A 24568-nucleotide genomic window follows, 5' to 3' on the forward strand; every position below is an offset into this window, starting at 1 on the left:
AACCAAACCATATAAACCCATGAGACAAAATGATGTAGAAATATTGACAGCATAAATTCAAGACATAACATATTTCTCCTTAAAAAATAGCTCTTTTGTTAAAAATAAATGGTGATTAAAAAGCACTAAATTCCGATATCCAATTGAAATATATCAATAGACTAAACAGAGCTGACACTGTATTCTGTTATTGAACATGTTTAGGAATATCCCATTATCAGATCGAAAATATGCCATGAAACATGTTGAAAGCCTGTAGGTTTCCATGTCTTTAATATGCTCTTCTGCACGATACCTAACAATTGCATTTTCATGAACTTTGCTTGAAAATACAATAAGACATGTACAGGGCTGCTGTGCGGGCGCCTTCGTCGACTTGCATAGTTGCTATGGCCCTTGCACAGGGGTGGGTGGTGGAATGGAGGCGGGCAGTAGGCGTGGGTGCACCTAGGAAAATGCTGTGCGTCCCTATGTGAACACAGGCGGGCACCGGCATTCCGGTCGGACATTCTGCAGAGTGACAGATACCTGCCTCATCATTCAAAGAAGAGAATTCTTATGAGTTAACCTGGCCTCCGCACTCAGGAATGTCATCTTGTTTTCATTCCACTAATAGCCAAAAATTGCAATAATAACTATATAGATTTTAATCCAAGATTCACATGTCATTCAGAGGGAACAGGGCTCGATGTGTGGAGAGGTTACAGATACCTAGGTGGAATTGTGAGCTAGTCGGCTGACACATGTTTCAGGCATCATATAATCTATTCATCTATTTTTCCCTTTGTATGCCTGCTTACTTAAAAGAAATCAATAAACTTCAATTACCATTGTAATTACTGACAACATTTTCCAGACTGTGGGGCATTAATGAAAACTCTTCCACAAGTTACTATGCCGAAATGATGGCAATGCCTACAGCAACTAATTAAATATAAGAATATACTGTATATACACATACAGTACGACTGTTCTACAGTTTGGGGTCACTTAGAAATGTCCTTATTTTTATTTTTGAAAGAAAAGCACAGTTTTTTTTTTCAATGAAGATAACATAAATTAATCATAAATACACTCTATACATTGTTAATGTGGTAAATGACTATACTAGCTGCAAACATCTGTTTTTAAAAGAAATATCTACAGTACATACAGTAGGTGTATAGACCCATTTCCTGCAACCAGTGTTCCAATGGTATAGTGTGTCTGCTAATTGCATTAGAAGACTAATGGATGATTACAAAACCCTTGTGCAATTATGTTAGCACTGCTGAAAATGGGTTTGTTTGTTTGTTAGAGAGACTATAAAACTGGCCTTCCTTTGACCTAGTTGAGTATAGGGAGCACCACATTTGTGGATTCGAATATACTCTCAAAATGGCCGGAAAAGGAGAACTTTTGTATGGAACTCGACAATCTATTATTGTTCTTCAAAATGAAGGCTAGTCCAAGAGAGAAATTGCCAAGAAACTGAACATTTCCTACAACAGTGTATACTACTCCCTTCAGAGCACAACTGAGCAAGAAGACAAGTACATTAGAGTCTCCAATTTGAGAAAGATGGAAATGATTCATATAGGCAAAAGAACACAGACGTTGGACCGAGGTAGATTGTAAAAAAGTTTTATGGACAGATGAATCAAAGTTTAAGGTGAACAGAAGAACATTTGTGAGAAGCAAGTGAAAAGATGCTGAATTTGTGATTATCTGGCCATTTGTCAGAGAATATGAATGATAACTCACAAACTTTTCTTTCACTCATGGATAGTGGTTGGGTGAAGCCATTTAATGTCAAACAACTGTGTTTACTTTTTTTTTAAATCATAATGACAACAGAAACTACCCAAATGACCCTGATCAAAATTTTACATACCCTGGAGATTTTGGCCTGATAACATGCACACAGATTGACACAAACGGGTTTGAATGGTTACTAAATGTAACCATCCTCACCTGTGATCTGTTTGCTTGTAATCAGTGTGTGTGTATAAAAGGTCAGTGAGTTTCTGGTGTCCTGAAAGACCCTTGCATCTTTCATCCAGTGCTGCACTGTCGTGTCTGGATTCTGAGTCATGGGGAAAGCAAAAGAATTGTCAAAGGATCTGCGGGAAAAAGTAATTGAACTGGAAATGGAAATAAAAAGATATCCAAGCAATTGAGAATGCCAATCAGCAGTGTTCAAACAGTAATTAAGAAGTGAAAAATGGGGGATTCTGTGGAAACCAAATCATGGTCAGGTAGACCAACAAAAAATTTCAGCCACAACTGCCAGGAAAATAGTTTGGGATGCAAAAAAAAAATGACACAAATAACTTCATCTGTAATACAGAACTCTCTGAAAAAAAGTAGTGTGGTTGTTTTAAGATGCACAATAAAGAGGCATTTTAAAGAAAAATGGGCTGCATGGTCGAGTCGCCAGAAGGAAGCCATTACTATACAAATACCACAAAGCATCCTGCTTACAATATTCCAAACAGCACAGAGACAAGCCTCAAAACTTCTGAAACAAAGTCATTTGGAGTGATGAGACCAAAATTGAACTTTTTGGCCATAACCATCAACGTTACATTTGGAGAGGAGTCAACAAGGCCTATGATGAAAGGTATCGCTGATGTTTTGGGGATGTGTGAGCTACAAAGGCACTGACAACTTGGTCAAAATTGATCGCATGCTGAATGCATATCAGAAAATATTGGAGGAAAATTTGCACTCATTAGCCCGGAAGCTACGCATGGGACGTACTTGGACGTTCCAACATGACAATGATACAAAACACAAGGCCAAGTTGATCTGTCATTGGCTACAACAGAATAAAGTGAAGGTTCTGGAGTTGCCATCTCAGTCTCATAACCTCAATATCATTGAGCCACTCTGGGGAGATCTGAAACATGCAGTTTATGCAAGACAGCCCAAGAATTTACAGGAACTGGAGGCTTTTTGCCAAGAACATGGTCAGCTTTACCATCTGAGAAAATAAAGTGCCTCATCTACAACTACCATAAAAGACTTTAAGTTGTCAATGATGTTAAAGGGGGCAATACACGGTATTACAAACTGGGGTATGTAAACTTTTGATCAGGGTCATTTGGGTAGTTTCTGTTGTCATTATGATTTAAAAAGAGTAAACACAGTTGTTTGACAATAAATGGCTTCACCCAATCACTATCCATTAGTGAAAGAAACGTTTGTGAGTTATCATTCATATTCTCTGACAAATGGCCAGAAAATCATAACTTCTGCTAGGGTATGTAAACAAATGAGCACAACTGTATATATATATATATATATATATATATATATATATATATATATATATGTATATATAAAGGATGGGTTTATCGGAGCGCGCTGGACTTAGTACCACCTAGTCAATTAAACAGCAGTCATTAAAATATTATTAATCACACTTAATATGACAAATCCTTGTCCCCTTCCAGAATGACACGAGAAATTTGTTAGGGATAAACGTTTTTTATTGAAACCCTGTATATATATATATATACACACACATACACACACACACACACATTGTTGAACTAAGCAATTGTATAGGTAATCTTTCCCCAGAAACAGCCCAAGAGAACTTTCTTGCTAGAGTCCCATGTGATCTGGGGAAGAGGTACATTAAAGGTCAACAGCCCATGGATCGGAAAAATTGACAAAATGTTAGCATTTCCAATGAAGTCCATTGATCTGCTGAGTGCTGAGCACTGTCTCTGGGGAGTTCTGACTGCTTTTCAATGTTGCATTACCTCTTGGAGAGCTACAGATTCTACGAGTAGGGATTAGATGCTCTGGGCATGTTAAGTAGAGAGGAAAGAAGATTAAAGGAAGATATGATAGCAGTGTTAAGGATTGTAAAGAGGATACAGAGGGATAGAAAGCAGATGAGTAAATCAAAAGTAGGGAAAAGGGATAGTGAGGCCCAACTGGGGCCAAAGGGAAGATGTTTTACACAAGTTAATAAACAATATGCTCCTTCACCCAATGCTCTGCGTATTCATATGAGAGCAGTAGCCAGGATGGGAAGATAAATGCTACCTACAGCCCTCTCCTTCTAGAGAATTGATTTCTAACCTTTTTCAACTTGCGGCACATCAAATGAGATTTTGAAATTATTTTGGGGCACTCTTACTTACTTAACTGTATTGGTGGAGGATGAGCGGCATCCAGCATGCAGTCCGGCTGTTATAAGTAAAGACAAGTGTGGGATAATGCTGGTGTGCAAAAAAAGAGAGAGAGGAAAGGGAGAAAGGGAGGAGGAGACAGTGGATACCTCTAGATTCACCCAGGGGATCAAGTCCTTGATCTCCGCCGGGTGTGCCACTGTACAAGAGAAACACGCTGTCCCTGGTGTCCGTGCCGCTCTGTGTTAGCGTGTCTCCGGAGCCGCCGTCAATCAGCGTCTCTCCTGTATGCTCTGGAGCCGGCGCAAGTCAGCCTGTCAGCAGGGAGTGCTTCACCGGCATGCACACATGTGCGGTAAACGGAGGCACTTGTAAATGATCAATGTCTCCTTGGCGCTGTAAATCAGCATCTTCACAACAGACGATCGTTTCGCCCTGAAGGCTTTTTCAATGCATCCAGGGCGAAACGATCGTCTGTTGTGAAGATGCTGATTTACAGCTAGGCATCTATCTGTATTCAAGACAGGTGAGATATGCACAGGCCATCCGCAATGATCATGTACGATTGCATATAACTGACTTGTGTGATTTCACTACTATAAGCCATAAAACGTGTTACAGTATCTGCTGAATAGACCGCAAAACTGTTCCTCTATGCCCATACTGTCACATGCTCATTATTTTGTGATTTCTGAATAATCTATTACCGTCTATAGTAGAGCGTTGTAATTTTTGAAGAGCATCACTTTTTGAATTGTGAACTGTGCATAAACACACCCATCACCTTTTTGTGGTAAGGTGTGTGTTTCTTGAAGAGCATACCGTTAATTTTTTTCCAGACTTAAGTGCTCACTTTTGAAAAGCTCACCAAAAATTTCCTGCTATATGTACCTGTCTGGTTGTGTTTGTTTGTCGATGTTTAGTGCTTAATTTTAATTAAATTACTAATAAAGAAATCTTTTTAAATTTACACGTACAAGATTAAAATATTGTATCACTAACTTTCTAAACAACCACTCTGTGTTTAGGTTTTCCTTGTAGTTCCTCCTTGTTGAAATCCATAGGACTATTTACGAATTGCCCCAACAAAGAGAGAGTATTTTCGGTACTTATGTAGTATCTGGGCTGCCGATTTCTAAATTGGGTACATCGCATCGCATCGCATGCGACCATCGGATGCGATGCGATGCGATGACCCGATTTTTCCATAGGAATCAATGTTAAAATGGACTGAGTCCATTTTAACATGGAATTCAATGGGAAAAAGGGGTCCTTTTCATACCCCTACTATCCAAGTGGGCATGGAGTTGGATATAAACCTGTGGCGAGCGTAGCGAGCCACCGAGCCCGAACCGTGGCGAGCGTAGCGAGCCCCGCGAGGGGACACAGAATACCGGCCCCTCGCGGGGCTCGCTTCGCTCGCCACGCTTCGGGCTCGGTGGCTCGCTGCGCTCGCCACAGGTTTATATCCAACTCCATGCCCACTTGGATAGTAGGGGTATGAAAAGGACCCCTTTTTCCCATTGAATTCCATGTTAAAATGGACTCAGTCCATTTTAACATTGATTCCTATGGAAAAATCGGGTCATCGCATCCGATGGTCGCATGCGATGCGATGCGATATCGCATCGCATCTGATTGTATGCCTTAACTTAAGGCATACAATCAAAAAATCGGCAGCCCAGATACTACATAAGTACCGTATTTTCTAGTACCTCTCCTTTCATTAAAACTAACACCAACCTGTGCACTGGTCCATTCCCACAATCCCCTTTCCCAAAAAAGTAAGAGATTTTGAAATTGCCAAGACACCATCAGACCACCAGAGGGAAAACACATTTGCCCCCACAAAGAAAAATCCATTGACCCCCATGTGAAAAAACAATTTCTGTGGTCCCCACAAGTAACAAAATAAAACATATTGGCTTTCACATCAAAACAAGAGACCAGTGAATAATAGTTGAACTTGTGGTGGCTGTAAACTACTGTGGACATCTCTAGACATGGTGGCATGCTTGAGGTCTTTATGATAATTTGAAAACCTCCAATGGGAATGTGGTTGGCATCCCGATTATCAAGATGCTGGCATTCAGAAGACCATCATCTGAATCTTGGCACCGCTCAAAGGGCGATCTGTAACACAGTTTCCAGATTATCCCAACTATCCCATCAGAAGACTAGCATTTGAATCTTTCCACTGTTCAAAGGGCAATCAGTAGCACAATTTCCCAATTATCCTGTGTTCAGAAAGGATCCTGCTATTGAATCTCAAAAATGCAAACACCTTTGCCTGACAGACAGAGGCATTCATGAGGAGGGACGGGGTTGAAAGTGGCCGGCGTTCAGGAAAACAAGGGGTGTCACAACCATTTCCTGTTCATGGCATGGTTAGGGTTAGGCTGCAGGAGAGGTTAGGGTTAGGAAGCTAAAGGGGAGGTTAGGGATAGGCTGTGGAATGGGAGGTTACAGTTAGTCTGTGGGATTGGAGGTTAGGGTTAGGCTGTGTCAGAGGAGGTTAGGGTTAGGCTGTGGGATGGGAGGTTAGGGTTAGGCTGTGTGAGGGGAGGTTAGGGTTAGGCTGTGTGAGGGGAGGTTAGGGTTAGGCTGTTGGATGGGATGTTAGGGTTAGGCTGTGGGATGGGAGGTTAGGGTTAGGCTGTGTGAGAGGAGGTTAGGGTTAGGCTGTTGGATGAGAGGTTAGGGTTAGGCTGTGGGATGGGAGGTTACAGTTAGGCTGTGTGAGAGGAGGTTAGGGTTAGGCTGCGTGAGGGAAGGTTAGGGTTAGGTTGCGGGATAGGAGGTTAGTGTTAGGCTGCATGAGGGGAGGTTAGTGTTAGACTACGCAAGGTGAGGTCAGGGTTAGGCTGTGGGAGGGCTGGGTTAGGCTGCATGAGAGGAGGTTAGGGTTAGGCTGCGGAAAGTGGTGGGTTAAATTCATACACCTATACACATGCACATATACTTTCACACACACATACACACACACACACACACACACACACAGGCAAATGTCATACACACATTCATCCAGTCAAAAATATCACCATTTAGGGTGGATAAGGCTGGTTCTGGAGGTTTCCTCCACTGCTCATTCTGTATAGACTGTACTGGCTGTGCACTGTACAGTGTTGTGTAGCTCTGCACCCTTTTTGAACCTCTGGCAGCACTGCTGGGCTGATAAACTACTATGGAGCCCGGGACACTACAAGCCTGCTGCTTCAGGGGTTCGTCCACCCTCGTCGGTCCTCTGCTCCTTCAAAGAGTGCCTCTAATGTTTGGACGGAGCAAGCTGTCCCCTTGCTCCCCACCCCCCTTCATTCTGACAACCCTGGTTATACTGTAAGTGTGGATGTAAATCACTGAGGCCAACCACAAAAGAGAGAAATGGGCCACTTGCAATGAGGATGTGCACACATTGTAAGACCTTCAGGGGTTCCTGTGCAAGACCATTTAATCGTTTGAAGTTTGTGACTATTATGTTTTAAATTCAAAATTTGCTTGGGGATATCCTATAAACAGCGGTAATATATCACTGCCAATAGGCTCAGCAGGGGCTATCCTATTTACCCTGATGCCTGTGGGATGAGTCCCCAATGCTAGCACTTAGCAGACATTATGTTTCCGCCTGTGGCTCAGGCAAGCAAAGCATAATCCCTGATAAGCAGTCCTGTTTTTGCTGTGTGGTAAATGACAATAGGATACCCTCCTTAGAGACTTTAACAATGGACAGCATATAATTATATTAAATTCATAAACAGGCCCTTGAAACATACTGATGTTAGAGAGATAGAGAGAGTGGGAGGAGAAACCAAAGCAAGAGACATAGAAGGGTCAAAGGGTTGACACAACCGAGGTCGACATGCGTTGGGTCGACCACTGAAGTGGGCTTAGGTTGACATGGGGATAGGTTGACAGGGTCATTTAGGTTGACACAAGCATTAGGTTGACATTGGCAAGTTCGACAGTCAAAAGGTCAACATGGGTTTTTCACTTTTTTCGACACTGGCACCATATCGGTGCACCGCGTCCGCTCGCCATGCTTAGGGAACGGTGCCTCGCTATGTTCGGCACACTATTTTAGGTACTTGTGTAGTTTCACGGTGCCAGCATGGCAACTACACAAGAACCCTATTTTATTCTCCCTCCATACCCTAGTGGATGGTAGGGCATGAAATACCGCCTGTCAGCACATGTCGGCTCAGAAAATCACAGACTGGCCGGGAGGGTCCTGATAATTGTGTCCCCCTCATGGCCTCAAGGAAGGGTAAGCAAGGCACTCAGCAAATCGCGTAATTTAGTACCACCTTTTCCCCTAAGAGCTGTGAATAGCGGCATTTTGCCGAAATGGGGGCAGGGCTTAATTATGAAAAGTCCAGCTCCCAGAACAACTGCAGAGTCTCCTCTCAGGGATTCTATCTATGTCCGCTTTTCTCAGAATGTCAATGCAGTAGCATTCAATGACAAAAGACATGATGAAGTCGAAGACATGTAATGTATGAATCTCTTTTTACCTTAGACCAGGGGTTACCAATCTTTCTCTAATCACAGCACCCTAGAATATCAGAATTTTTTCACGGCACCCCTAGGCCAAAAATAAATTAATTAGATTGGGTTTATATGTGATTCTTAAGTGCAGTTATGTGGTAAGCAGGGCCGGCGCTACCCACTCAGCAGCTCCTGCAAAGCAGGGAGGCGCCATGCTGAAAAGGCGCTGTCTCCCTCCCTGCTCTGCTAAAGCTGCCTCAGCCCTCACTGTCACTGCCTCCTGCATGCCACCCGCAGCGCCTGTCTGACAGCGGGTGGCAGTATGGAGAGGCTGAGCAGCTCCCTGCACCGCGCACACACTGTCCTCCTCCTGCGACCTGCCCCCTCTTCCTCACGGACACTTGCTCTGAGGCATGTAGCACTGTCTGTGAATGCCTGGATGACATGTCATGTCCGGATCCGCCCCCTACCCATTGCTCCTTGTGCCTGTCAGCTGTCAATCAAATGACGAACAGGCAGCAGCGCCACCTCCCCTTCCTTCCCTCTTCTCAGTGTGCTGTGCCAGTGCCGCTGCCAGCCCTCAACACTCCACCCCCTCTATCTCCTCCCCTCTTCTTCCATCTCCTCCTTCTCTCCCCTCTTTTCCCCCTCAGTCACGAGTGCTGCACATACTTTTTGTACTGCTTTCGGATCGCATCGCACACACATTGCATGCATGTCGTGCGATGCGATTCGATCTGGCCCATAACGTATGCGATTCTCGCAGTGTGTATGGGCACCTTTAGTGCCTGCAACATTTTGCGGACACAGCACTGAGAAGGTGTATGCATACATGTACATGCACCCGAGAGCCTCCATAGGATTGAATGTTGCATACACTCCCACAATCGGGCTACAGCTTGTTGCAATGGCAATGTGAAAGGGTGCAAAATGTATGGTTTGCAGGAGGGCGCCGGACACCCTAGCACCGGCCCTGGTGGTAAAGGGCAGGAATTGCTTCTGTTTGTACATATTTTATGATTGGCAGCCACCAGCACTGGTTTTGCTCATAAATAATTAACCATTAATAATTAGAGATGGTCCTGGACCACCAACCCAGGGCACCCCTGCATGTGTCCCGAAGCACCCCAGGGAGCCATGGCACACAGTTTGGGAACCACTGACTTAGACCCTATAAGGGAAACCCCTTAGATCAAGCATGTCCAAACTATGGCCCTCCAGCTGTTGTGGACTATAAGTCCCATCATTCCTTGCCATAGTTTTGCTGTTAGAGATTGCCAAAACTATGGCAAGGCATGCTGGGATGTGTAGTTTCACAACAGCTGGAGGGACACAGTTTGGACATGCCTGCCTGATACCCCTTTCCCACTGCAGGCTTTACACGGTAAAATGCCGTTTTTTTAGCCTTTTTAAACGGCTAGAGCTGCAGTGGGAAAGCTCCAGGTTGCTTTACACGGGTAACAAATACCGGTATTTGTTAACCGGGTAAAAAGCAGTGTTTTTACTGTGTAAGAGCCGTTTTTTCGGCAGTGGGAAAGGGGTAGCCCTTTACCCGTTAAAAAAAAATTGGCATGGGATCCCCCCCCACTGCCGTAACCAGCACCAGGCTGAAGGAGCCGGGGCTGGTATTAAAAAATCAGGAAACCCGACAAATAGGGCTTCGCTGATTTTTTAAAACCAGCCCCAGGCTCCAGGTCCGGGGCTGGTTCCCAAAATACGGGGGACAAAATGACTAGGGGTCCCCCGTATTTTAAGAACCAGTCCCAGGCACAACCAGTCAGCAGGGTAATGCCACAGCCGGGGGACACTTATTATATAAGTTCCCGCGGCCAAAGCATTAACCCTACCGACCAGTCAGCCTGGCCAGGGGTCCTGGGGAAGTGGGGACCCCCCCAATGAAGGGGTCCCCCCCCTCCAGGACTTACCTGACCAGGCTGAAGCCTGGTACTGTCCCCGATGCCCCTGGGCGGTGGGCATCGGGCTGATGGAATGGTGTAAAAAAAATAGAATAAAAACTATTGTCTTTTGCTGTGGAACTATGAGTCCCAGCAAGCCTACCCCGCAGGCTGGGACTTGGAGAACCACAAGTCCCAGCCTGCGGGGCATTAAAGGGCCCGCTGGCACTTGTAGTTCTACAGTAAAAGAAAGAGTTAAATAAACACACTGACACACGTGAAAAATAAAAGTTTAATACATACATACAAACACACTGATACTTACCTATCTTGAGCCCGTAGGTAGCCTTCAGTCGGTGTCGGCATCCGGTGTCGGCATCCTCCTCCGGTGTCGGTGTCCGGTTCCGACGCAATCCATAGGTGTAGCTGTGGAAGGAAACTATACTTACAAGTGTCCTCCGGCGAAGATCACGTCCTCTTCTGTCCATGTAGCATCCCCGGGACTTGGCAAAAAAACAAACCGGCTTAACGCGAAACCCACGGACTGTGAGCAGAAGCCGCACAGTGTTTGTTTACATTGTGCGGCTCCGCCCCCGAATGCCGCTATTGGCCGCCTTGCGGCCTAGCGGCCAATCAGGAGCTGCTAGGCCGCAAGGCGGCAATAGCGGCATTCGGGGGCGGAGCCGCACAATGTAAACAAACACCGTGCGGCTTCTGCTCACAGTCCGTGGGTTTCGCGTTAAGCCGGTTTGTTATTTTGCCAAGTCCCGGGGATGCTACATGGACAGAAGAGGACGTGATCTTCGCCGGAGGACACTTGTAAGTATAGTTTCCTTCCACAGCTACACCTATGGATTGCGTCGGAACCGGACACCGACACCGGAGGAGGATGCCGACACCGGATGCCGACACCGACTGAAGGCTACCTACGGGCTCAAGATAGGTAAGTATCAGTGTGTTTGTATGTATGTATTAAACTTTTATTTTTCACGTGTGTCAGTGTGTTTATTTAACTCTTTCTTTTACTGTGGAACTACAAGTGCCAGCGGGCCCTTTAATGCCCCGCAGGCTGGGACTTGTGGTTCTCCAAGTCCCAGCCTGCGGGGTAGGCTTGCTGGGACTCATAGTTCCACAGCAAAAGACAATAGTTTTTATTCTATTTTTTTTACACCATTCCATCAGCCCGATGCCCACCGCCCAGGGGCATCGGGGACAGTACCAGGCTTCAGCCTGGTCAGGTAAGTCCTGGAGGGGGGGACCCCTTCATTGGGGGGGTCCCCACTCCCCCAGGGCCCCTGGCCAGGCTGACTGGTCAGTAGGGATGAATGCTTTGGCCGTGGGAACTTATATCATAAGTGTCCCCCGGCTATGGCATTACCCTGCTGGCTGGTTTGGCCTGGGGCTGGTTCTTAAAATACGGGGGACCCCTAGTCATTTTGTCCCCCGTATTTTGGGAACCAGCCCCGGACCTGGAGCCTGGGGCTGGTTTTAAAAAATCAGCGAAGCCCTATTTGTCGGGTTTCCTGATTTTTTAATACCAGCCCCGGCTCTTTCAGCCTGGTACTGGTTACGGCAGTGGGGGGGGGATCCCATGCCGTTTTTTTTTGTTTTTTTTTTTAAACCCCCCCCCCCCCTCCATCTTTACTATCATTTTAAACGGGTCTTTAAACGGGTAAGTGGGAATGGGACAAAAACGGCTTTTAAACGGTAATTTACCGTTTAAAAGCTGCAGTGGGAAAGAGGCTTTATGGCTTTTACACGTTTAAAGACCCGTTTAAAAAAACTGGGTCTTTACCCGTGTAGGCAGTGGGAAAGCAGCATTAGATGGATGAATTTGCTGCTTTTTTTTGTTTTTGTACTGTACAAAATAGTAACAGTACTGTATACAGTATAGACCTAAAATAAGCAAGTATCAATATTGGACAGTATTGGGGTTACACTAAAAACAATTGAATTGCAACCCTACTTAAAAAGTGCTTGAAATTCTCTTCAGATAATAAGAACATTTTCCACACTGATTTCTCTGAATCTGTGGGTATTTGCTCATTTTGTGAGTGAGTCATCCTAATATAAAACAAGCTGCATGGGAACATTGCTATGCATTGGGAGGCTTTCAGCTTTTTTACCACAGAGAAAATGCCAAAGGCTGGAAATGACAAAGCACCGACATTGGGGAGCACAGGTATTAGTCTGCTGAATTAGTCCTTTTCGCACAGGTCCGAATTCGACCCCATCCCCGTTGGTGGGGCTTTGCGCAATAATTCGCATGTGCAAACCCCCGCAGCGAGTGCCTTTGGCAAATTTTTTATTCACCGGGGAGCTCGCTGCCTGAGTGACAGGCTGGGGAACGTTTCGTGTCTGCTAAGAGGAGATGCGGCTAAAATTACGCGAAATGGTGCAATTTGCATCATTTTAACCCCTCCCTGGTGAGTAACAAATTCCTGAAATTGTCTTGAGGAGAAAGGGAGTGCAGGAGCTCCAGGAACCATTCAGGAAACACACCCACCTTCCCAATGGGCCAGGAGGGGGACCTGATTTTCAAGAGCCTCCCGGACGGGAAGGGGGGGGGGGGGGGTAGTCAAGTATGTACCATGCAGAAGCTGTCTGGTTCCCTATTGGAGGTTTTAGCAAGACTCCTGGGATAGAGCCAATTAACTACTGACATTGGGAAGCACTGGTATTAGGAAACACTGGTATTAGGAAGCTGGGCGTTCCCATGGGCGCGCTCGCCCACATTTCAGTGAGCAGTGATGGAAATAAAAGTCAGTTTTCACTTTTATTTCCAAAGGGGAGAGAAATCATTTGATGGTCGGCAAACATCAAATGATTTCTCTTCCCTTCGGCCACATGCGAGGGGATGTGTTCTCAGACACATCCCCTCGCATGTTACTGAGGCGATACGGGTGGGGGGTGTCCGGCGGGGTGGTGGGTGGCGCTGACCTGTTTACTAGACTGCGATTGAACACAGCTTAGCGAACAGGTCTGAATTAGGCTCTAAATTTCAGTTGTTGGCTGTACAGCTACTAATAGAGGATCACTGTGGGAAGATGATGTGTGAACATTGCAGGTGATTCTGGTTGGTTTGCAAAAGCAAACTCCTTTACTTGATAAAACCATGCTGCCCTGCAGGTGGGGCAGATGTAACATGTGCTGAGAGAGTTACATTTGGGTGAGTTATTTTGATTCTGTGCAGAGTAAATACTGGCTGCTTTATTTTTACGTTGCAATTTAGATTTCAGTTTGAACCCATCCCACCCAAATCTAACTCTCTCTGCACATGCTACATCTGCCCCACCTGCAGTGCACATGGTTTTGGGCCTTATTCTAGTTCACTCTTAGAGGCAAATTCCTTCTTAGCTGGACAAAACCATGTGCACTGCAGGGGGGCAGATGTAACTTGTGCAGAGAGATTTAACTTTGGGTAAGTTGTTTTGTTTCTGTGCAGGGAAAATACTGACTGCTTTATTTTTACACTGCAATATAGATCTCGCTTTGAAGAAAACCCCGCCCAAATCCAATTCTCTCTGCACAAGTTACACCTGCCCCACCTGCAGTGCACATGGTTTTGTCCAGCTAAGAAGGAATTTGCCTCTAAGAGTGAACTAGAATAAGGCCCTTTGTCCATTAAGGAAGCAGTTTGCTTTTGCAAACCAACCAGAATCCCCCCATTATCCATGTGCCTTGTGCTGATTAGGTTTGAATAATACAATGTGCATGTATGTATGTATGTATGTATGTATGTATGTATGTATATATATATATTTATTTATTATACTGATATTTTAGACCATAGGGGCTCACATGTGTTAAGTGCCCCAGGCCTCCCGGAAGCTCTAATTTAGCTCTGGCTATATTTACATGTGTAAACTTTTTTGAATCACAGCACCCTGGGATATAAAAAATCTTTCACGGCACCTCTTGGCCAAATTATATTAACTGAGCCAAGGAACAGTTTGGGAACGATATGCATGATAACGACCATCGTTAACAATAATTTTGTGCACATCGTCTAGTGTGTACCCACTATATCATCAATAATGCACGTTCCCGCAGGTTGTTAGTGTTATGATCTGTTGAGGATATTGCTAGAAAGAGCAATGCTCTGGAATGCTCTGTTGATTCCATAGCTGAAGAGATCAGAAATTTCACAGGCATTAATGTAAGAGCAAAAACTGTGCGGTAGGAACCTAATGGAATGGGTTTCGATGGGTGAGCAGCTGCATGCAGGCTTCACTTCACCAAGTCCAATGCCAAGCATCAGATTGAGTGGTGTAAAGCACACTCACACTAGCCTTTGGAACAGTGGAAACGTGTTTTGAGGAGTGACAAATCACGTTTCTCTGATTGGCAGACCGATGCGTGGGTCTGGATTTGGCATATGCTGGGAGAATGTTACCTCTCTGACTCAATTATGTCAACTGTGACCTTTGATGAAGAGGGATAATGGTATGAGGCTGTTTTTTCAGGGATTGGTCTAGTACACTTATCTTCAGTAAAAGGAAATCTTAATGCTTTAGATTACTAAGATATTTTAGATATTTTGAACAATGCTATACTTCCAACATTGTGGCAACAGTTTGGGGAAAGCCCACATAACGTGCGCTGATGCCCCTTCTCCCCCATAACGACACTTCATACATCTGCCCCATTGTTTGATGAGTTCACTGTTGAAAAACTGGCTCAGACAAAGCCTAGACTTCAACCCCATCAAGTACCTTTGGAATCAACTGAAACAGAGATTGCGAGCCGAGACTTCTTGTCCAACATCAGTGCATGACCTCACAACTGTTCGACAGAATGAATGGGCAAAAATTCCCACAGAAACACAAAAATCTTGTGGAAAGCCCTCTATGAAATGAATAGTACATGCTGTTATAGCTGCAAAAGGCGACCAGCTCCATATTAAGTATATCAATTTGAATTCAATGTTATTAAAGTTCCTGTTTGTGTAATGGCCAGGTGTCTGAATACTTTTGACCATATAGTTTATATTTGTAGTAATATTCTTAATATGATCCTTTATTTATATAGCGTCTGCAGCGGATAATCGACAATGCACACATTTTTTAGATGTACACAGGATTCCCTACACCAGGGGTGTCCAAACTTTTTGCAACGAGGGCCAGATTTGGTGAAGTGTAAATGTGTGGGGGCCGACCATTCAGCCCGACATTCTTTGAATCATTAATCACATCAGAATGGTCCCCCACTCTGCCTCCATTCACTCTATGTCCCCAAGCCTGCCCCTTCACTGTATTTCCCCCAGCCTGACCCATTCACTGTATGTCCCCCAGCCTGCCCCTCCTTCACTGTATGTCCCCCATTCACTGTATGTTCCCCACTCTGCACCCATTCATTCTGTCCCCCAGCCTGCCCCCCTTCTCTTAATGTCCATCAGTGCCTCCATTCATTGTATGTCCCCAGGCCTGACCCTCCTTCACTGTATGACTCCCATTCACTGTATGACCCCCATTCACTATGTACCCCACTCTGCCCCATTCACTGTATGTCCCCAGCCCTGCTCCCCCTTCTCTGAATGGCCATCACTGCCTCTTTCACAGTATGTCCCCCACTCTGCTCCCATTGACTGTATGTCCCCCTGCCTACCCCCTCCCTTCTCTTTATGTTTCCCAGCCCCTTGTGTGAGCCAGAGGACAGAGAGGCAAAGCAGGAACTGCAAGGACAGGAGATGGTTGGGCTCCTGCTGCCGCCCTCCTCCACTCTGCATATTACGGGAGCAAGCTTCCCCCTTGCTGCCCCCCTCCCCAAACACTGCTGTCACTGTGATAGTGGAGCATACTTGCATACCTGACCCTCTCCATGCGGGAGAAAATGCACTGCTCCTGGACTTCCCTGGTAATATATGATTGCCATCACCTGTGGTGAAACACCTTTGCCTAGCTCCCCACAGGTGATGGCAATCATACATTACCAGGGAAGTCCAGAAATAGAGCATTTTCTCCCGCATAGAGAGGGTCAGGTAGGCAAGTATGTTGTGGAGTAGGGTGATATATGATTGCAGCAGTGGTAGGACGCCAAACACATCTGACTGTGGCGGCCGGCACCACCTCACTGCAGCAGACAGCAAGGTAAAGGCACGCTCGCCGGGGCCCCACTTTTAGTGTAATGTGCTGTGCTTCCCACATCTGATGCTCTGCCCGCTTCCAGCTGGAGGCTGCGGGCCGCTTGAAATGACAGCACGGGCCGCATTTGGCCCCCAGGCCTGACTTTGGACATGCCTGCCCTACACCATCCTCTCCAATTTGTGTGTCATAGGGGGTGCCCAAATAGTACCCTAACATGACATCCATGCTCTCTGTGTTGCTGCTCCACAGCCCCCAATTTCCTTAGTGCTCAGCCCTCCCTGAGAGCTTTACTGCTTTCACCCATGCCGTATTGCCAGCACTACCCTCCTTACTGACCTGGGCGCAAAACCTATTGGTGCACCTGGGCCCATCATTCACCAGTTCTGGCTGTCAACAGAAGATTTGTTATTGTTTGTCCCATACTTTACAACTATGAGAACACACCTTGTCAGTCACTAAGAACCAGTGCCTCATGACATAGGAAGTACCACATTGAAGTCTACCTCAAAGGTTCTATTTTCATGAAAATTGATATTGGGCTAGATGCACTAAGCTTCAATAGGGATAAAATGGAGAGTGATAAACAACCAGCCAATCAGCTCCTGTCTGTGACGTGGCAGGTAGAAGCTGATTGGCTAGCTATTTCTCACTCTCCATTTTATCACTTTTGAAGCTTAGTGCATCCGGCCCATTGTCTTTCTCCTGTCTGCTACTCTTTAAGGGGTATGTAATAAAATTGTGATCTGCCCCAGACAGTCCTTATCTCCACATGATGCAGCTATAGCATTGTTACATACAGTACCTTTCCAAGGCTACGTACCAATCTATAGTTACCAAGACACCGAATGTTACAGTAAGAAGTGAGATACTACTGTAAGTCACTAGGTCACTTTACTTCTGGATTTGGAAATTAAAGCACAACTGCAAGCGGTATAAAAGTTGCTATGCATTCAGCAGCTGCCCACAAGATCCTTCTCCAACCAGGCTACTCTACTAATGCCATTCTGAAGATGGAATTATCTAATCAACCCACACTTGCATTAGTTTTAGTAACCGTGAAAAGATTATAACTTTGGTGTAATTTAAATTGTTATTATGATACAGACAGAGACTTTGACGGCAGATAAGAATCACTTGATCCATCTAGTCTGCATCTCTTTTCCCTTTAGGAAAAAGAGGGGCAGACTAATCTCACACCTTTTTAATCCTTTGTTTTTTGTGAGAATATTTATATGCCTATCCCAAGAATGTTTAAATAACTTTACTTTTAGCCTCTACAACCTCTGACGGGACGCTATTCCATTTATGCACTACCCTTTCTGGGAAGCAATTTTCCTCAGATTTCCCCTGAACCTAGCTCCCTCCAGTTTCAGTGCATGTCTCTTGTTCTAAAACTTCTCTTTGTTTGAATAATGTCTCCCACCTGTTAAATCCCTTGTTCTATTTCTAAGTTTCCATTATGTCCCCCCTTTCCGTTCTCTGCTCCAAACTATACATGTTAAGATCTATTAGACTTTCCAGGTAATATTTACACTTTCCCGATACACTTTAGATCAGGCATGTCCAACGTTGGCCCTCCAGATGTTGTGAAACTACACATCCCAGCTTGCTTTGCCACAGTTTTGCTATTAGAGAATGCTAAAACTATGGCAAAGCATGCTGGGATGTGTAGTTTCACAACATCTGGAGGGCCAACGTTGGACATGCCTGCTTTAGATCATGTTCTCTGCCATTTATCATTATTTATTAATATTTATTTAATTAGTGCTAGCAAATTCCACTGCACTTTATAATTGTCAACAAAACAGTAATCAAATCAGACTGGGATTTAAAGAGAGACCAAGAAGTAAGAGGGCCCTGGGTAATAATTTTCATTTTCCAGTTGGAACTCACAGCTTAACCAAGGCCCACATCGAATGATGTGGAAAGCGCTCGCCCATGTACAAGTGGTCTAGACCACTCATACATATGAGCGAAGAAAAGCAGGGATATGGTCGGGCAGCTGATATCCGGTTACGTCAGCTGTCCACCCCCCGCACGCATGTCATGACAGCATTTCCATACGCACACACGTGTGTATATGGTAATGACCCTGATCAGGCCGCAATGCACCTCTCCACCCCTGCTCGGAAGGCCAGGAGCGAGCACTCGGCGACCGGACTTCTTGCCGAGTTCTCACGTTCCCTGCATACAGACATGCGCAGAAAAGGTTGTGTGCATGTGTATACGTACAACATCAGTGCGCTGCCCGAATTTGCATCCGAGCGAAGCGATCTGAATAAGGGCCCAATTGTAGATGGTACATAATAATAATAGAAATAAACAATGCAGTACTTTTTCTACGCAATCGTTGACACATCAGTAGCATTTTGTTAGAAAGAGCAAGAGGAGTCATATGTATAATATGTGAGATATTATACATAATTATACAGTACTGCACATAAAAAGTTCAGAAATCTATCAGAAAATGTAAACTTCATTAATATTGACACCGCAACATAAAATAGAAGTAAAGACGACCATACACGAGTGTGAGATATCTCATGCTGTACCTCACATGCGATACCCCGCCATCTTACCTAGCGGCTCCCGGGGGACACAATTACATTATATACATTGTATGCGATTCTTTTGCATAGAATTTATCTCATGCGATCCTAGCAGGGGCTACAGGCTGCAACAAATATTCATTGCAGCCCATAGGATCTGCGACTGCAATGCGAGGTGCACGGGAAAGCTCCTCACATTGCAATCGCTGGTAAATGAAATTTGAAGTGTGACTTTTATGTGACGCAACGGAATCGCATAAAAAGTGGCCACTGGCGTAACTACAGCACCGCAGCCCCCGCGGTCGCGGGGAGGCGCTGGGTAAGTGCGGGCGCCGGGGGGCTGCGGTGCTATCGTAATGCCCCATCCCCCGCAGCGTTACCTATATTCGCTGCGGCGGTCCCGGCTCCCCTGGCTTCATTCTGCTATTGCGACGGGCTACCATAAAATGTCCGCCCCCATATAGCAGCCAGTTCTTTGAAACTGTCTGCTGTATGGGGGCGGCCATTTTGTGATGGTCCGTGTTTCATATCAGAATGAAGCCAGAATGGGAGCCGGGACCAGCGCAGCGAATACAGGTAAGTATGCGGGGGATGGGGGGTTGGGGGGGCATCGGCGTCCGGGGTGGGGGTGAGGGTGAGGGGGCGCGTGTTTTATTATCGGCGGGGGGGCGCCAAAATTATAGTTACGCTGCTGAAAGTGGCCATATCACACTAGTGGATGGGGGCCTTAAAGCAGGAATTCTGAACTGCAGGAGATAACATGCAGTATTTAAGCGTAATATACATATACAGCACCATAGACATGCCAAGTGGATGTGTACAGGAAACAGATTGTATTCCATGAAGAAAGTACTGCAGCAGTCTCCATACAATACAATATGCAATATAGAAGTTAGAACATGTGTCAGACATGTGCTTTCGGTACTTATATGTTAGTTGTGCGCCAACTAAGCTATCTGCTTAGGTTTCCACGTCCCCCGCGGGGCTCGCCATGCTCGCCACGCTTCGGGATCGGTGGCTCACTGCGCTCGCCACACTATATAAAATCACCTCCATGCCGACATGGATAGTGGGGGTATGAGCGTACAAACTATAGTGGGCGCCCGGCCCATCCAACATATAAGTACTGTGCTTTCAAACAGTATTTAATCAGTAACATTCCATCTCTGTTTTACACCATATTATCTGCTTTATTGGGGAAAGTGAGAAAGCATGAGCAAAGATAAACCAGTATGAAATAATTAGGCAGCAGGTAACACAAATTCCACATTGAATCTCTGTTCCCTAATGAATTGGTCAGGGATTGACAGGTCTACAGCAAAGATCACAAGCATTATCCATTGCCTTCCTAAAATGCAGCTGATATAAAACATCAGCTGTTCTGTTCTATGTTCTGCCAACTAGCTGCTGAGACTTGTAGATCATCTCTGGCTGCAAACCCATACATTAGCCTGCTGACCTGAAATGGTTTGCTCACTTGTTTTATTGGGAGTTCTGACACAGATGTGGAATCAATGCAGTCATCATGGCTAACAATCAATTTGTGTTCACTTAACTCAGATTCACCCTGGGTCCAGGTAACGATTATCTCATTCATTATCATATTAGAGAACTCTATAGCCTGCTGCAGACAGGATCTATTGGCAATGGTTTCCTACATTTAGATAAGCCCTGATCAATAATAAAATAATGTGTTCTACAAGGATGGGACTCACCTGCTCTGGTCCTTGGAAACAGATTCTGCAAAGCGGGGTCCTCATGCCACTGTCCAGGCTGCCAAGAGAGTACCTGTCTTCCGCTTTCCCCTTGTAGAACTCATCCGAGGAGTTACTACTGACCATGGACATCGGCTGGTGCTGAAGCCCCGGGGCTGTAGCTGGGTAACACCAGTCCTCCTCTGCTGTACTGCCATCTGCTCGTACCCTCCAGGCTCTCCCCAGTGCGGTCAGGGTATTGTTGTTGGCCGCCAAGCCTCCTCCGGCGCCTAAGTCACATTCTGAGCTGTTCATAGGCAGACAAGGCGTCTGCGGAGGGCGCCGGAGCAGGAGGACCTTCAGGTCATTGAAGAGCATGCGGCAGCGGCACTTGAGGAGACCCTGATGACGCAACATCTGTCTTGGACTCAGCAATCCGCAGCACCATAAGAACAGGACGGTTCTCAAGAACATGTGCGGGCTTTTCTCTCCAAGATATAAAGTAAGAAAGACCCAGGTCAGCGCCCAGGAGGAGTGTGCTATCAGCTTGGGCTCTGCTCACTCTCTAGTAGTAACCTATCTACAAACAACTCCAGTTCCTGATCGCTTAGAAAGTACTTATCTGCTTAGCAAAGGAGAATGATTGGTATAAAACAGGACATGTAGCACCCAGACAGCTGTAACATAACCCTTCCTAGTCTGCTTCCTCCTCCTAACCAGCAATTTACTGACAAGTGTAATAAAAAGTACACGGCGAGAATAAAAATTTGCTATTATCAAAATCAAGTCACTCACTGACTTCAAGCAACAACATCAGCAACATTTCAGGAATAATCATCAAACTGTTTCCCCATTTACTCCATTTGTCCCCAACCTCTAATTCTAACCCGAGCCTGTGTGCATGTCATAGGCACATTGCTGCTGTTTCCTGGAATAAGGGAGAGAGGGGACGGTACCACTGCACAGCATCCTTACAAGAACGAGAGTGTAAGCTCTTCTGGTTCCAACAAACGTCTCAATTTCTGACTCACGTCTCCTCCATTCATCATAGCAGCAACGTCACCAAGAGCAGAATACTGCCCCAAAGTAATAACGCCTGAGCAGCAGTCATACTGCATAGTCTGTGTGTGTAGCCAACCTCCGTGCAAAGGAATGCAATACCAGCAGCTCAGGAGCCTTTCCTATGCCGCTGACGGGGCTGTCTTGCCTTGGCATGGCATGCCACCATCTCCGCACCAGTCCCTGAATGCACGCAAGCTCTTTAGATGCTGATAATCCTTACAAGGATACCAAGCTCCTCTCAGGATGCTGCCCTTCTGATGCTGTGTGCTCGCCCGGGTTGTGCTGCTGCTGCTGATGCTGTGAGGATCCTTCTGTTGGCTCTGCTGCTGTTGCTACCTCCCTGGGATGCTAGGGGAAGGATTCCTGTTCAGCGTTGAAGGTCTCCACTTCCTATATGATGGAAATATATGATTTCCTGCATCCTTGGGACTGTTGGTATTCCTGGTTCAAACACGGACAGTAATGCACCAGTCACCAGTGTCTGGGGGATGGGTGGAAGGGGAATGGATTGGGCAGCGCAGAGTGCTGCTGGGAGTTACAGGACGGCAGCTGCTGCAGTTTCAGCACTCTGTTCCTGTGGACAGCTCCCTCCCAGTCTGCAACGTCACCCTGCTGGAGGTGCTGACGCAGGCAGCTAGAAAGAGGGGTGGGGTAGGGAACTGGAGCTGATGGATTAGTTTCCAGACAAGAGAAAGTCTTTGACATGGTGATCCTCTTTACTATGAGCGGACTGTGTACACATAATATATTCTGATCTGTTTCTTTGAAACATTTGTTGCAGGTGTTTTTGCTAACAACCATATACAGTAAATACATTTCTGAGATAATGTATAAAAAAAATATTTTTGTTACAGAATTGTTCTGCACCTCATTTAGAATAAAAAATATATATAAAAGAGCATAATAAGCATATAGAGAGAAGAAAAAATTGTTAAAAAAAACATTAATTGTATATGACAAAGAAGAATTTCTTGCACTGCATTTTTAGCTGTATATAATTACAAAGTTCCTTTTTGGTGATCTATGATATCCAAATGATCTGTACAACGTCCAGTGTTTTGATAAATAGGAATAAATGAGAGGAACTGTCTGGGCTGATTTCTGATTGTTCTATTAATGGGTTTCCCCACCAGCAGGCACACGTACCTTTCGCAGTGTTACCCAGAGCCGGCCCTAGGCATAGGCAAACTAGGCAAATGCCTAGGGCGTTTGGAATGCCTAGGGGCACCAGCAGCTTCTGTTGATTAAAATGGTATGCAGCATGCCTATATTCTGTGTGTGAGTGCAGCTGTATCTACATACAAAATAGTGTATTCATGGAAATCACTTTAACATAGCATTCCGTTTGCAGGTACAGCCACAGTCGCACATAGAATATAGGCATGCTGCATATCATTTTAATCATCAGAAGCTCCTTATGTATACTGGTTACATAACAATGCAAATAAGACGAATTGTCAGCAAACAAAGGCACCCAACGTTAGCAGAACTGGCCAGGAGCTGCATGGCCTATTGAGGCAAGATGTATGAGTAAACATCTGTATGCGAGCAGAGGCAGAGGTCACAGTGTTAGCGGCTGTGCGAGTGCTGTCTGCGGGTGGGTTGGTTGTGCAATAGTGTTCGGCATATGTGTAAGGGGCATTCTGTGTTTCATGTATAAATGCATTAATAATGTGCGACATATGTGTAACAGGCATTATGTGTGTCATGTGTATAAGGGCATTAATAATGTGCAACATATGTGTAATGGGCATTATGTGTCTCATGTGTATAAGGGCATTAATAATGTGCAACATATGTGTAATGGGCATTATGTGTGTCATGTGTATAAGGGCATTAATAATGTGCAACATATGTGTATGAAGGGCATTAATAAAGGTTGGCATAATGTGTAAGGGGCCTTATGTTTATAAGGAGATTAAAAATGTGTCATGTGTAAGGGGCATTACTGTGTGGTATTATCAGGGGTGCCGAGAGCATAGGTGCCAGTCCCGCTGCTGGGCCACCATATTAACTAATTTGTGGCTGCAGCACCCACATTGCCGGACCTGCCACCTGGGAAACAGTATGCCGGGAAGAGTGTATTCTGTCCGCGGAGTACCTGCACTGTGGGGGCATTTATGTACCTGCACTGTGGGGGCATTTATGTATGTGGAACTCTGTTGCCGTAATTTGAATTTTTGAGACAACTGTGCTCCGTAATATAAATTGGTATCATTTTGTGGCCTCACCCCTTCCCCATGAAGCCACTCCTCTATATTTTTGGCTTGAGCACCCACAAGCAAAAACAGAAATCGGCACCTATGGCCGAGAGAAAGGGGTAGGGGGTACAAATTACCCAGGCCAAAGTCTGATGGAAGGGCCCAGTGGGGGCCCGGGGCCCTTCCACTTAAGTGACAGCAGCAGCTCTTCTCCTCTGCCCAGCACACACTGCTTTGTGCTGGGTTGCAGTGTGGACATGGAGGTGCTTAAAATACAATATTTTCTCAGGATCATTTTCTAAGGGTATAATGTGAATAATGTGAGGAGTAATGTATATAAGGTAAAGTGGTACTACTGTGTGATGTAACGTGAATAAGGGACACCATCGCATGATATAATGTGAATGAAGTTGCACTATTGTGTGGCATAATTTGAATTGGGGGTACAATTGTGTGGCCATGCCCCTTC

General features: G+C 45.4%; 1 protein-coding gene across 1 annotated transcript in view; it reads right to left on the reverse strand.

Annotated features, from left to right (window-relative positions):
• Positions 1–22490, reverse strand: part of MARCHF4 (membrane associated ring-CH-type finger 4) — a 110402-nt gene extending 87912 nt beyond the window's left edge. Inside the window, exon 1 of the mRNA XM_083153681.1 lies at positions 20858–22490. Within this exon, the coding sequence (XP_083009807.1) occupies positions 20858–21310 (453 nt within the window). The 5' untranslated portion in view covers positions 21311–22490. The remainder of the gene's footprint in view (positions 1–20857) is intronic.
• Positions 22491–24568: the final 2078 nt, after the last annotated feature.

The sequence above is a fragment of the Crinia signifera genome, chromosome 7 (genome assembly GCF_055691185.1).
Source record: "Crinia signifera chromosome 7, ASM5569118v1, whole genome shotgun sequence".
NCBI lineage: Eukaryota > Metazoa > Chordata > Amphibia > Anura > Myobatrachidae > Crinia > Crinia signifera.